The sequence below is a fragment of the Anser cygnoides genome, chromosome 1 (assembly GCF_040182565.1).
Source record: "Anser cygnoides isolate HZ-2024a breed goose chromosome 1, Taihu_goose_T2T_genome, whole genome shotgun sequence".
NCBI classification, from domain to species: Eukaryota; Metazoa; Chordata; class Aves; order Anseriformes; family Anatidae; genus Anser; species Anser cygnoides.
This window is the reverse complement of record NC_089873.1, coordinates 68,290,455-68,304,655: the sequence shown is the minus strand read 5'-3', so window position 1 is coordinate 68,304,655 and position 14,201 is coordinate 68,290,455. Positions and strand designations below refer to the sequence as shown.

Here is a 14,201-nt window from a genome sequence, read left to right as displayed (position 1 = left end):
GCAAAGTCCCAGGTTTCAAATCAAAACTGAATTAATCAAAAGTGCTTTGGAACTCTTGGGGGAGAGGAAGAGAGAAGGAAGCACAACAACAAAGGTTTCACTCAGTCAGAGCCTGGAAGGGGCACAGGAGGGGACCCAGCTCAACTGCATGCCATGTCCATGCATCCTGTGAGCTTTGCTCTGCCCTGAGCCCCTCCAGGCAGGCAGGCAGGGCGCTGCGTGAGGGTAACCACGACCACCTTTTCGTACGCTTGAAACTCGTACATTTGAAACAAGTGTGCTCGAAAAGCCTGACTGGCACCAGGCGAGCAGCCCAGCTGCTCCACGCTCCTCCACCACGGGGCCGCGCTTCCCGCTGAGGGGAGCAGGGGGAGCCCCGGCACTGCCCCCCGCAGCCCCCGACGTACGGAGGGAGGCAGCCGGGACGGGAGGCAGCCCCACGGAGCCCGCAGCCTGCAGGGGAGACTCCCGTTGAGGAAGCCCGAGGCCGGGCCGCCAGGCTGCCCCCCCCGCCCCGCTCCGCGTTGTCTCTCCCTGGCCCTCCCCGCAGGCCCGGCCCCTTACCCAGCTTGGTGCCCGGGTTTCTGGCCGCCATCCCCCGCGCTACCGGCGCCTTTCCAGCCCGCCTGAGGCCTCCCCGGTCCCGCCCCGCACCGGCAGGAAGCGGCGGGGACACCGGGCGAGCGCCTCCGGGCCGCGCTTGGCACTGCCCCTAGCGAGGCGGTGAGCCCGGGGAGCAGAGATTAAAAGCGTGACTGCCCCCCATTTTTTAAGAGGTGCAGGCAGATGCCGCCACGCTGCCCCCGGTACCCGGGGCACCGGCACGAAGCCCACCCTTTCCTAGGCAAGCCCCCAGCCGTGGCACCGAGACCACCTCCCCTTTGCTTTGTGTTATCCGCACACCGGTCCGGCAGCCCCCACAACGAGTCCGGCCAGCTTCACTTTCCTCCGAGTTCAAAGGGAAGTTCATATTCCTCCAACACTTACAGAACATGCTCTATATAAACTTAACTTCGTAAAGCTTTCTATTAACAGCAGGCCAAATGAAAATCTAAAAACTCGTGGCGTTGTCAGTGGCTTTGTTTCATGTTTTTCCCCTACAGTTGCAACAATGCAAAGGCAGGAAAAAGAAGTATAAAGCACTGTCAATATTGAGACATCTTGCAACTTTAGCCCTACTCATTTCACTGCTAGCAAAGAAACCATGAACTACAACAGCATCTTGTAAAGCCACGAAGGGTCACAGCTCTTGGATTTGAGAATGCTACTCCAGAGTTCCCTCTGAAGTGCTGAACAGCCTACTTGAAACACAGCACAAAGACCACTCTATAAGAAGTTTCACTACAGCAGGGATAAAGAGCTCCTTGTTTTAAATGCACTTTTCAACTGGTAAAGTAAGCTTCTGGGTTGAATCATGAGACTTGGAATCATCATAAGCCTTAAAAGAATTAGAGATGACTAAATCAGACTATTAGCTGTAAAGCACAGGAGTACTCATTTTTAAGATGAAATTTCAATAAATATTTCAAAATTATCTTTGGAGTTGCCACTGAACTAACACACCTTTAATTATACCATAATTTACTACGAAACCAAGACTCATTTTATCATTCTTTATTATCCTCCGTATTACTGTTTCCACCTCTACCACAGCAGAGTTGGGGCTGGAAGGGACCTCTGGAGACTTACTGAATTGTAGGCCCCTGCACGAGCACACAAAGCTTCAGCAGGGCCAAAACCAGTTGGGTTTTCAGTGTCTTCAAGAAGGGAGCCTCTACAACCTTCACAGTGTTTGACTGCCCTCACTCTGAAAGAGTATTTTCTCTATATAGAATTACCACTGTTCCAATTTATATACAAGTTTTCAAATGTTAAGCTTCAATTTTCTTTTAACATTTCTTCTAGCATTACTGTTACTCCTTTGGACAAAAATCCCGAAGAATAGTAAAAACAAGAACCCACCCAAATGTACCTACATAACATTTCTCCTTTCCACACAGAGCACGTTTTGTAAACCTTTCGGTGTAACATTAAAGGAAGTGACAAGTGGAAGAATGGCAATATTTTCTTTAATGAAGAAAATATGATTTTGACCTGGAGAGAATAACTTTTTAAATCCAGTTTAGAGGACTAAACCCAAGCTTTATACAGATTCATAGTCAACCTCTGAAATTACTGTGTACAACCAAGTAGTTTCAGGCAGCACGTTTAGTTTAGTAGTTTTCAATGCTTTTGATTTTAGAGACTCACTTTTACATTCAAACTTCAAAGAATAAAATGACACAAGGCTTACACGTCAAGAACTTGCCACTCTCTGTACCAAACACTAAAACATTCTTATTACTTTCCCTCTGTATAGTACAAAAAACAGATGCTAGAAAGGATTACACAATTAACTTGGCTGCTTTTCTGTTCCATGAACCCAAGGCTAAAGAGTAAGATAGGAGTTTTGAGAGGCATTTTATTCAGACAACTGAAAACAGTTAAACATTCAGAAGCAGTGTACAATGAAACAAAAACCCAACCAAACACTTTTAGTATATTAATCCCCCTTCTTTTCAACTAAAGCCAAATCTTTCAAATTTCAAGAAAAAAAAGGTAAAAGCCATTATATTTCTTCTCCATAATAAAGAAAACACACTACAATGAGTCTAATTGAAATTAGAGAGACTGGATCTTGGTTTGCACACTTCTTTCAAAAGACAGTAGGCAGTTATGCTAAAAAGACAGCAAAACTCTACTACTTGTCTTCTTTTTTTTGGATACTCAGTTCTCTTACAGACAACACCTAGCCACTTCCACCGCATTCTCATCAATTACTGCCCATCTTTGCCTTATGTAGAGAGCGCACTCTGGAAGGCTGCTGTTCACTGCTCACTTGATTTAGTCTTGTATGTCCATATGTTGCAAAACGGTTGAGATAATCACGCCTTAACTTCAGGAGTTGAGCTGTACACCGTATCTGAGTTTTCAGAGGCAACTTCTTCTGCAATGAAACAAAGAGGGTATTATTTAATTTCACCTTACTGATATAAACCAAAGAAATACTGCAGCACCTGTTTTAAAGACCAGTTGGGTTTGTTTTCCCATTTAACCTGATTCAGTTATTCTACCATATCTGTTCAGTCTGCAGGCTGACACAGCTCTAGTCACCAGCCTGACACTTACAGTCATTTTCAGAAAAATGCACTTAAATACCTTCTGAAAGGAGTGAAAAGTGACAGAAGGTACTTGGAAAAAACTAACTTTCCCATCCTATAGAACTCTACCATCTTGACTCATCTTTTAACACATAGCTGAGTGGAACTTGGCAGTTCAGTGCATTACCTATTTCCTCCTCTGCAGTTCCTGGAAGAGTGGTCCTTGCTTTTGCTGCTTCTGCATTCTCCTCTTCTGCAGAGAGGAGAAAAAAGTTAATACCTTCACTTCCCCGACCCACAGAAATAAAAAAAAAATATCCACTGTAGTGTTGAGGAGAAAGAGCTTGGTAAGCAATTCCATGAATTGTTATTGCTTGCAGTTTTCTAGAGAATCAAAGTGCAATATAAAATAAGCCTATTATATACACTCCCTTCTAGAGATTCTTTTATCCTTAAGTATTTAGAAAAGTACTTCATATCTCTTGTTCTTTAACATCAAAATATGAGACCATTTGCTTAATTAGACACAAAGGGTCTATATTCACCAAGCTTACAGATTTGAAATTAATTGATTAAACGACAGCTACAAAAGCAAAACCTTAAATCCAACCAACTTGAGGGGCTACGAAGACGCCTCAGATGTACAGATACTGTACAAAATTCAGATGTTGTATACCACTTGTGATATTACTGCTAGGTATTACCTAAGAACTGAGTATGAAACAGCTAAGTTTTACCACAAAAACACACACACTTACCAGGAACTACACACTTCCAAAGACCATAGGTTTTCCCTACTGTTGTCTGCCACAGCCTTAGCGTACCATCCTCTGAACCACTGGCATATAACTCTCCATCAGGACTAAATCTCACACAGTGAATTGGACCGAAGTGTCCTTTGTAAGATTCTGGAAGACCATAATTTCAAGTATCAGTCAACAGTAGAAGTTAACTGGTAAAGACTGATCAGAAGAAAACAGAAGTATTGATAGGGGCACTTTCCCAGTATTTTATTCTGATGCAAAACAAAGTTTAGAATAACTGGTATCCCCGTGACTTCTAATTTAGAGAATATTAATGTTATACTAAACACAAGAAAACAGGTGCTTAATTCAAATTCAAGACAAAAGTACAAAGCAAGCCAGTAGCATAGAGTACACAACCCTGTTCCTTCAACCACTCACTGTGCATACATCTGATTTTATATGAGGATAGGATTAACAAAGTTAAAAATACACTTAAAAACCTGTATTTGGCCAACACTAAGAAGAACACAAACATATTACATTTTTCACACAACCAAGTACCTGTGACTCTTTTGACATAACGAATGCCGTAGTAAGACATTTAAGTTAACATACAGCAGTATGGAATGACTCAACTTTTTTTTCCAATAGGTACAAAGAGCTGTTTAATGAAGGTTTTAATTAGATCTAGAACGATAACATTAGATGTTATGTTAGATGTACTGAGGAAAAAAAAAAACTTAACTGACTACAAACCTTTTCATTGTCTTGCACAGCAAGCTATGCTAAGACCTCATATAACAGTCTCATCTATTAGCCACCGTCATTAATCTAATACTTACATCAGAACTCATTTTTCTATTATAGAAGGCAAACATACCTAATTCTTCTCCTGTGTTATAGTCGTATTTATAGAGCTTAAAATCTTCACCGCCTGCAACCAAACATTCTTTCTCTGGGTGAAGTGATGCAGAATTGATTGTAGCAGGTGCTTCAAATGATTTAATCTGCTCTAGACTGAGGGAGAATTTTTGTTTTAAAAAAAGGTCCTGAAAGCAAAGAAACTGATTCTACAAATCACAACTGCTTTTAAGAAAAACAGAAGACACCCACACAGTTTCCAAACAAGTTTTAGTACCTGCAAGTCAAGTCCACCAAGTTAAGAAACAACTAGTTCATAGAAACAACTAGAATAAGTAGAACAGAAGGCTCACAGATTCAGAACTACTTACTGAAATATGCTTAAGAATGTAACACGCTTTCTTAAGACATCACAGAGGTTGTATAAATAACTAGTTCCCTGAAAAGCACACTAAACTGAAGCCTGGATGAAACTCTTATCTAATGACAACTACAGTTAGTTTGAATGATGAAAATGGCACCGAATCTTTGCATCCTAGCATCTCACAGGCAGTTAGGGAACGCTATTTTAGAAAAGGATAGCTTTCACACTTCTTTTGACAAGATGGCAAGCAAAGATATCCACTCATATCAGTTCTGCCACTTTCATATTTTGGCCCTGTACTAGTTTGACCCACAATCAAACCCATTACTCAACCTGTGAAAATTCTGTGTTTTGGACTCACGTTTCTGCACTATGAAAAGCAATAGTCTTCCCATAGGTTATCACAAGTATCTGTCCTTCTGGAACATACTCCATGCTGCTCACTGACATTGCAACATTTAGTGCCTTCACTTCAGTCATAGTACTCCGGTCCCAGAGGCTTAACAGGAAACAAAAACACAAGGCAGACTCTCAGATTACTTCAGCAAATCAAACAGCTTTTATCCCCATCTGTGGCAAGCTGTGGTTTAAAAACAAAAAAAACAACAACAAAACACACCTAATAAAGAAAGCCTGTGGTTTGATTCCACAGGCACTTTGGATTTTCAGTGGCATTCTTATCTTTGCTTTGCGTAGCTTTACATAGGTGGGAATTAAGGCATGGTTGCATTAAAATACTACTACTATTGAAACTTCATGCAACAGTAAATGGTCCACATATCATTCGACCACTCAAGGGTTCTCTTAAGAGACTGAAAACGTTATTATACATCTCCTGAAAAATACAGCTTTCTAGAAGTAAGGACTGAATATTCCATTCTGCCTTTTTAACTCAGAACACAGAGAGGTACTAATAGCAGTTTACCCAAATAACAGACTCATTTAATATAATCTAAAATTTTACCTAGGCATGCCAGAGCTATCTAAACAGAAACCAAATTAAATTGCGACATATAAGAAAATTCATAAATTGAGTGACCTCCGTATTTCTATTTCTGAAATCCAGAAAAAAAAAAAGACCAGACCAGATGCTTGCCTATCTTGAACACGAGCAAGGCAGGGGGCTTATAAAAAAAGATGGAGAGCAGCTTTTTGCTCAGACAGAAAATGACAGGACGAGAGGGAATGATTTGAAACCAAAAGGGGTGAGATTTAGATTAGAGGTTAGGAGAAAATTCTTCACTCAGAGGGTGGTGAAGCACTGGCACAGACTGCCTGGAGAAGCCGTGGATGCCCCATCCCTGGAGGTGTTCAAGGCCAGGTTGGATGAGGCCATGAGCAACCTGGTCTAGTGGGTAGTCTAGGGGGGTTGGATGATCTTTGAGGTCCCTTCCAACCCAAACTATTCTATGGTATGAAAACTGAAAAGCACTGGAGCCAATAAGGAGACTACAGTTAGACTGTATCTGTGACTTCAACCCCCCCCCCCTTCTTTCCACAAAGCCAGACTATTTCTCTATGTGATAGCTATAAGAATGATAAGACAACTAGGCATGAGATGACACTGGTCACATTAACTAGAAAGCTGAAAAAGCAGCAAGGCATATCTCCCATCTAGACAGCAAAGTTTGAGGAAGGGTCTTTATCATTTCCTCACCACCGCAGCCAGGTTTGTCTAGGTTTCCATACATCTACCAATCTGGCATAAAGGAAACAAAACATTTAACCATGACCGGGGAGCCATCTTAAAGACACAAAAGCCTTCACAACTTATCAGTAGCTTTCATTCTCTGCTGTGCTATCTATCTGTCTATCAACAGAGCACTGATTCCAAATAGGCTTCCCAGTCTTTTATCCCAGACCCTGGCTAGTACACACCTTGTGAATCTTTCAAGGCTTGGTTATGGAAGAAAAGGCAGCAATACCTCAGCATGTGTTCACAAGACCCCATCTATAAACGAGTATTTTCTAGGATTATGAAAGACAAATTCAATCTACTATTCAGTTGTCAAAGACCACCTCTTACTATCAGTGAGGACATGTTCATGGGGTAAATCAGAATTATTTTGATAATTATGTCTCCAACAGCATATAAGCATTTCATTAGGCATGCAACCTGGGATCAAATAACCTGTGTTACTGATATCCTTTACCAGAAGGCATAATGATCCTGACAGACCTTATGATAATAAATGAGCTTCTTCAAAAACTCAAAGTTATTTTTTCTTACCGAACAGTTTTATCGTCAGCTGAAAGAATCTGTTTGTCATCACTGCTCCATAAAGCCTTTTTAATGCCAGAAGTATGCCCGCTGACAACATCAGGTTCTTAAAATAAAATAAAAGTATTTTAATACATGTAAGAACCAAAAATGACACCATGCAGCACTTTAGGAGCTCCAATAATCTACACAGGCTTCTGTTTACCGGAAACTGTAAAATTACTTCAAACACCTCTGACTTTATTTACAGGTCTTATTCCAGGAACAGAAAAAACACAAATTGGTTAAGTTTAGACTGATTGTCTAAACTTAAAAAGCTTCCCTAGTTTAACACCAGTGCTATCTAGCTTTTTGTCAATCTTCAGTAGGTCAGTGTTGATATGAATTTAAACACTGTTTTAAACACATGGAGACTTTTTTTTTTTTTACTTTCAGAGGACTGAATTTAATTACCTACTCCCAATAAGTCTGTGTTGCACTGAAACATGAAACACTAACCTCTGCTTCACTTGTAAAAGGATAAATTTAAAGATAACAGGTTATTTTAGTAAGTCAAGGTGTTAAAAGACACCATGTTTGTAAAACAACCCTCGACTTTGTCTTTTGTGCTTCTGTGAATTTCAGAACTTGTGTTTAATTAAAAAAAAGGTTCTAAATGAAGACTTACCTGCTTCTGGCTTGCTCAAATCATAGATGCGCAACAATTTATCTTGTCCACCTGTTAACAGATAATTGCTATCCTGAAATAGAAGTTATATAGTGTCAACTCTATTTTGAATTGAAATACCAGCCTTCATTCACGAGTCTTAAAATAACTGTTCTTTCTCTCAGTGTTTAAAACATTTATTAAATTTAAGCTTTGATCTTACAAACTAGAAGCTGCATGCTGGATTATTTGCCTGTTAAAATACACATGTAAAAAGAAGAAATGTAACTAATACCAAAACATACCCAAGAGCTTACCTCTCTTGTGAGTAAGCCATAAAAGTTTTTCATACCTGTGTAAAATCCACGCTTTTGACTATGTGTTTGTGAGCCAATGTGATTAGTTCGTCTCCTGACACAGCATCCCATACTTTGCTAAATGACAAGAGAAAACATTTACATTTCAGTAGCACCAGGATAAGTCAGCTTGGACAGTCAAATTACCCTGTTTTTCCTACCCTACCTAATCTTTCCTGATGCTATTGTTACTTTTTTTTTTTTAAATAATAAACACTACATTCTGATCAATTACTATACAGTCAGTAAGTATACCTCATATGTTATTACTAAAGCTTTTTTTTTTGTACTATACCACCATTTTCCTTCACCACCTTCTTCAGGTGAATGCAGAGTAACTAGCGTTTTATTTTAAGACAAACAAATGCAGTTCTCAGCAACTTTTATAGATTGGCCTCTATTAACCAGATTCAACCTGTCAAATATATTGATATAGACTGCAAACAGTTCAAACAAAGAAAAAAAAAAGAAAGAATTCACTAGTGTTTTTGCAAGTGTTCTTGAAAAAAAAAAGTGCTTAACTAGTAGACACAAAAATCACTCAACACTTTCTGGCATAACTACAGTGATAAAGTTTAGAATTGAACAGAAATGTTAGTCTAGCAAAACAGTACAGTAATTAAGCATATTTGTCAAGAAGCAATCATAGTTGTTCAGCATGACAGAATTAGCTATAGCTGCTTGCAAGCAGCTAAAATTCTTGGTTTTAATTTAGCTACCCATAAGTAAGCTAATAGTTTAATAAAAAACAACAAATGAATCAGTAACTTACTACAGCTATACGTCACAAAAATGTGCTATTGCCTAAAATCAAAATACAGACTTTAAAAGCAGTTAAGCACTTACGCTGTAAAATCTGCTGCTGCTGTAGCTGCTTTTGTGGCATCCTTGTTCAAAGTAGCACCCCAAACAGCACCTTTATGGCCTAGAAATGTGCCAATCCAGTCTCCTGTGTCACCCTGACGTAGCATAGGCTTACCATCTTCACAAAAACAAAACCATTATTCAGGTAACATGATAAAAAATGAAGCTGTTTTAAGAAAAGATTCCCTTGCATGAAAGAATGAAATTGCCAATGGACTGGCCTCCCTTACTGGCAGCACACTTACCTTACAAAACTATTCTTTGTGAAATGGTTTAGCTGAAGAACTTAAGTATACAGCTGCACCTCCTGCATGTACCTAAAACTGTATGGATATTGGAATACTATTCCAGATGAGATACCAGTTTTCTTTTAGTTTTGTTTCTACAGTAGAAGGGTGATGGGTAGGGCTGCCCAAGCTTTCATCAGGCAGAGCGGTTCCTTTGATTTTGGAACAATATTTTCAGACAAATAGTATGCAAAAAGTAGTATTTTGTTTCTAACCAGAGGCATTTAAAATGTATCCAGAAATGTTGCAAAAATAAAATAGGCTTGTAAAACCTTTCTTGTGATTATTTTTTCCAGGAGGCTATCAAAATATTATTCGCATGTGAATCAATAAAGATGACTATGAAGCATTCCAAGGCGGAGAGGAATGTCCTTTTAAACACATGAATACATCCAGAAGATTAACATCTACACATAGGAAGTGAAAATGCCTCTCGTAAACGAGCAGAAGAGAGTTCTCATGGGAAAGGAGGTGGACATCACTGCTCTGTTTCCAGGAAGGCAGCTGCCTTGGCTGAAAAGGAGCAGACTTTAAAGGCTGCAGAATAGGCACACATGTAGTAGAAATATGCGGTTTCAGACCGGTATTTTCGAGTCTTTCCTGTCCTTCCCTCCCCACCCTCCACAACCGAACGAAGGGGGGCTCAGGCACCCCGCAGGCTACGTTTACAGCCGAACCCCCGACAGGCCGCTCGCCTCGCCCCCCTCCTCCCCTTCTCCCCCTCGCAGAGAGGCGGCGGGGCCGGGCGGGGCCTGCGAGCAGCGGGGCAGCGGTCCCTCACACCCCAGGGCCGAGCAGCGTGCCCGGGGGACTCCGTCCCTCCCCGGGGGGCTCCGTCCCCGCCGCCCTCGCTCACCCTTGCAGGCGCTGATGAGGAAGTATCCGTAGGGGGTGACGCCGCTGAAGGCCAGGTCCACCACGGGCCGCGTGTGCCCGGAGCACGTCAGCGGGGTCTGCCTCATGGCCATGGCGGCGGGCCCGCAGCGGGCGGCTGAGGAGGAGGAGGAGGAGGAGGAGGAGGAAGAGGCGGCAGCAGCGGGGAGGGTGCAGGCGGCGGAGAAACCGCGGTGGGGGGGGGGGGAGAGGCGGCGGGGCGCGGGTCCCCTCGGGCCGGCCACGGAGCGGCAGCCGCGGTACTGCTGCTGCTGGCGGCGGCGGCGGCGGCGAGGGAAATGACGCCGCGGAAGCTCGGTGGGGCCGGAAATGGCGGCGGGGGCCGCTAGGGGGAGCGGTTGACCTGGGGGCTGGCGCCGCGCCCGCTGGGGCCGTTGGTGGCGGTGGTCGTGGCTCGTCCCCGGTGTGGGAGGAGGAGGCCCGGGACGTCCGCGGGCATGCTGCGGGGTGGATGGGGGCTGCTGAAACCGGGGGTACCCCGAGGTGGCGTGTCCCCACACGTGCCCGCAGCCGCTTTCCAGGCGGTTCTCGGTGTCCCCAGGGGTGCTGCTCAGCTCCTGGTAGGCTCCAAAACCAACAGCGAACCAGTCCTGCCAAAAGCAGGTGCAAACCAAAGTTTGGGGTGACTGCACTCACCCACTGTTGCTTTGTGAAGCACAGGCACCGTTTTCCCGTATCTGACCACCTGGTGTTCCCGTTTGTCACCCAGACTGCTTACAGCAACAGGCTACCACACCAACCTTCTCCAGATTTCAGAGATACGCAGTTGTTTTCTTCTTAGTGGTATCACCATTTCACTGTGCTATGATGCAGGCCTGTAGCTGAATCTAGCCAATCTCGAGCTACAGCTTATAGTTCTGGGGCATTCCAGCGCATCTCTGAAAGATTTTAAAGTAGCATTTAAAGTCATATTTAAATGGAATTCCCAAAATGTGTTTCTCTTGATAAGACTCATTGTGACCAAAGAAGTTTCTGTATTGTATCCCATCCTTAGGAATACCTGTGGAGATTAAATATTTTTGACTAAAGTCACTAAAACTTCAGAACTTCCATACAATTTTATTATACAGCGAAGTTTCCAAAATGTCGAGGTATATTAGCATGCTAAACTTCACATGTATGTTCTCTATCTGTCCTATTCCTTGCCATGTCTTTTTTCTTTGTAACTGGACTGCTCTGTTCCTCAGTAGGGCCATTTCTCACCAAAAGGTACATTTATGGGAATAGGTCAGAGACTATGGGAAAAGACGGTAGGTGGAGATCCCTTATCTAAGCTTATGTTTTAAACAGAACTAAACAAAAGATTTGTTACTTTAACATTTTTCAAAGGCTAATGTAAATGTAAAATTCCACCACCTAGTTAGCAAAGCTGCTTGTGTTTGTGTTCTAAAACACTGTTCTGGTAGCTGATGATATAAAGGTTTTGAGTGGAAAAATAAAAAAGCTAAGGGTCGGTAAAAAGACAAGCTTAACATTACATTTAAGTTACCTACTTAAAATTCAGTATTGAGGACGTTGAGCTGTGTTTAGGAAAGTTTAGTTTTAGTGATTTCATAGCTTTGATTGATTTCGTCTTCTAGTAACTTGGAGTGCAATTTTCCACCTTCACAAAGCAACAATATGACACCTTCTTAGGGAGCTGTAAAAATTTATAACAAGCAGACGAAGGCAAAAATATTTCCAATTTGCTGAAAAGTAGATGTAAGTCAGAAAAGGAGAAAAACATGGAGATATGAAACCTGTAAAATCTACTAGCCCTAGCAAAACTGTACATGCATTCCTGAAAACACTAAATTGGTTAATGTTATGAAGGAAGTTCTTCATACACTTCAGGAACATAAACAATCTAGTAATAAATATGAGGGGTGTCCCTAAGCCAGAACCCTAAAAGGGGACTTTGACATCTAACGTGGGGTCACAGCAGACTTTTTGCTGCTGTATTTCGTCCCAAGGAAATTTATTTTACTGGGTGGAAACCTGTGTATTGATTGAGTGTTATCAGCTAGTGCCCGGTTTTATAAAAGTTATAAATCTGCTGGGAAATGGGCTTAGTATATGCATGTAGTGGTCCTGTGTCTGGTTCCAGGGTCAGGTACGTGCCTGATGATTCATAGTGAGAGCTGGACGCTTCCCCCTTGGCCCCAGCCACCATACCTCTGGCCTCATTTCCCACCCACCAGCTCCCCTGGGCTGAACCGGAACACAGCAGCCTAAAACTGATTTTTACCTTATGCTCTGAGGATATATCGATTCCTATGTATAGTAAATGTACAGCCACATGGCTGGACAGGAGCAATACTCTACATATATCAACTGTAGAAATTTCATTCTCTCTTATCCTTTAGAGTTAAGATTTCACAGTAATATAGAAGCATATCACTTTTTACGTTGTAATTCTGCAAAGCATGGGCACTTTGGGGAAACATGATTAAGGACGTAAGGAAGTTAAGCTTAAAATAAAATCATCTACATATTTTCTTGTCAAATCTTTAATACCAAGATAGAATATACTCACTGAAAGCCTCGGAAGCTTGTCCGAGGCTTAACTCAGGGTGTATCTTGCATAATTCAGCAAGCTAATTTGTTTAGCAGCAGTCTCAGACTTTTTGCCTCCTATATTCCATATTCTGCATCTCTAGCCCAACTCCAGTGAGAAATTGCTAACACAACATTTCTTAAACTGAGCATCAGGAGGGGAAATAATACCATGGAGCGTGTTTGGGGTTGAGGAAGGAGAAACACTTTGCCATGGAGCCACTGCACATTGACTGAGAAGTGTGTTCAGGAGGAAGCATTTCAAACAGAAACAAGCAATGATGGGAAGGGGAAGGGCCAAATATATGCAGAGCAGGAGCAAAAGGAGCTGCTGAACTGATACAGCACTGTCAGGGGCTCTTGCTGAGGAGTAGAGAGAGTCGTAATGCAGTATCTTCTGTCAGGTGTGCTTCCTCTGCTTGTGTTCAGAGCTGTTGTCTTCCTTCCTTGACTGGAGCCTGACAGCCTTTGGCTCTAGCTGCACCTCTGGCATTACCCCTGCTCCTTTGTAATATCCTCATTTAAATATGTTTATTCCCTACACTTTGAGAATCTTTGATTTAGAAACACACTAATTCTGTGCACTCAGGCTAGGCTTCTTTTAACACAGAGATTGTTAGAGAAGCTGGAAACTGTAAAACTTTTCAAGAGAAAGTGTGGGAAACAGCAGGAAAGGTGGAAAAAGCAGCTATTTACAAGTTTAGCCTAGCAAGTTGGAAATAAAAGTAGTTTTGTTTTGGTTTTTTGTTTTGTTTTGTTTTAGCCAAGGTGATTATATGTCAGACTCCAGTAAAGTAAGCAAGAAATTTCATTAAAAACTTTTTATTCAAAGTTTGTTATTTATCCATTTCATATCCAAATAAGTGTCTTATAGTGTTAAATATTCGTCAACCCCAACTTGTCAGGAAGTAATCAGGGCCTTGTAATCATACAGAGAAATTTGCCCCATTACTGCGCAGAATAACAAGTATGCCAATCACAAGTTACAAAGCACCTGGGCGAGACTCTTTTACTTACCATTTCTAATTCAGAGTATCTGCTTGATTAAACAACATCTTTCCACAGCCGGTGATTGAATTTTCTCAGAAATTGTTGCTGAACATGAATAAAGCTATCCTAGTGAAAGGTCATGATTCTAGTGCTGTGATTAAAGTAAATCAAGCAGAGATTGAATTAAGTAGAGGGTGTTTAGTACACGTATTTACATTTCCAAAGATTCCTTTCTTCTTGTGTTAGACTACATTGTTGGAAATACCTCCTCATGCCACTAAGTGGAGCTCCTTGCAT

General features: G+C 41.8%; 2 protein-coding genes across 6 annotated transcripts in view; both read right to left on the bottom strand.

Annotated features, from left to right (window-relative positions):
• Positions 1–801, bottom strand: part of DERA (deoxyribose-phosphate aldolase) — a 54,999-nt gene extending 54,198 nt beyond the window's left edge. Inside the window, exon 1 of one of the 5 annotated variants that reach the window (XM_066999163.1) lies at positions 565–801. In XM_066999163.1, the coding sequence (XP_066855264.1) occupies positions 565–595 (31 nt within the window). In that variant the 5' untranslated portion in view covers positions 596–801. The remainder of the gene's footprint in view (positions 1–564) is intronic. The other 4 variants (XM_066999176.1, XM_066999167.1, XM_066999174.1 and 1 more) reach the window with 4 other exon arrangements.
• A 1,251-nt stretch (positions 802–2,052) lies between these two features.
• STRAP (serine/threonine kinase receptor associated protein) lies at positions 2,053–10,567 on the bottom strand. The gene is made up of 10 exons (XM_048057276.2): positions 10,342–10,567; positions 9,181–9,316; positions 8,331–8,412; positions 8,000–8,072; positions 7,342–7,438; positions 5,473–5,610; positions 4,767–4,903; positions 3,899–4,048; positions 3,328–3,393; positions 2,053–2,986 (listed from the first exon to the last, which is right to left on the bottom strand). Exons 1-10 carry the CDS (start codon positions 10,451–10,453, stop codon positions 2,925–2,927), a joined length of 1,053 nt encoding a protein of 350 aa, XP_047913233.1. The 5' UTR covers positions 10,454–10,567; the 3' UTR covers positions 2,053–2,924.
• Between the last annotated feature and the right edge of the window lie 3,634 nt (positions 10,568–14,201).

Excerpts from the sequence above, each read along its gene's own strand:
- STRAP (XM_048057276.2), bottom strand. The coding sequence starts at position 10,453 with ATGGCCATGAGGCAGACCCCGCTGACGTGCTCCGGGCACACGCGGCCC. Across the intron at positions 9,317-10,341 it reads CCTCATCAGCGCCTGCAAGG|ATGGTAAGCCTATGCTACGT; the intron begins GTGAGCGAGGGC and ends GTTTTTGTGAAG. Across the intron at positions 5,611-7,341 it reads GCTGACGATAAAACTGTTCG|CCTCTGGGACCGGAGTACTA; the intron begins GTAAGAAAAAAT and ends TTTCCTGTTAAG.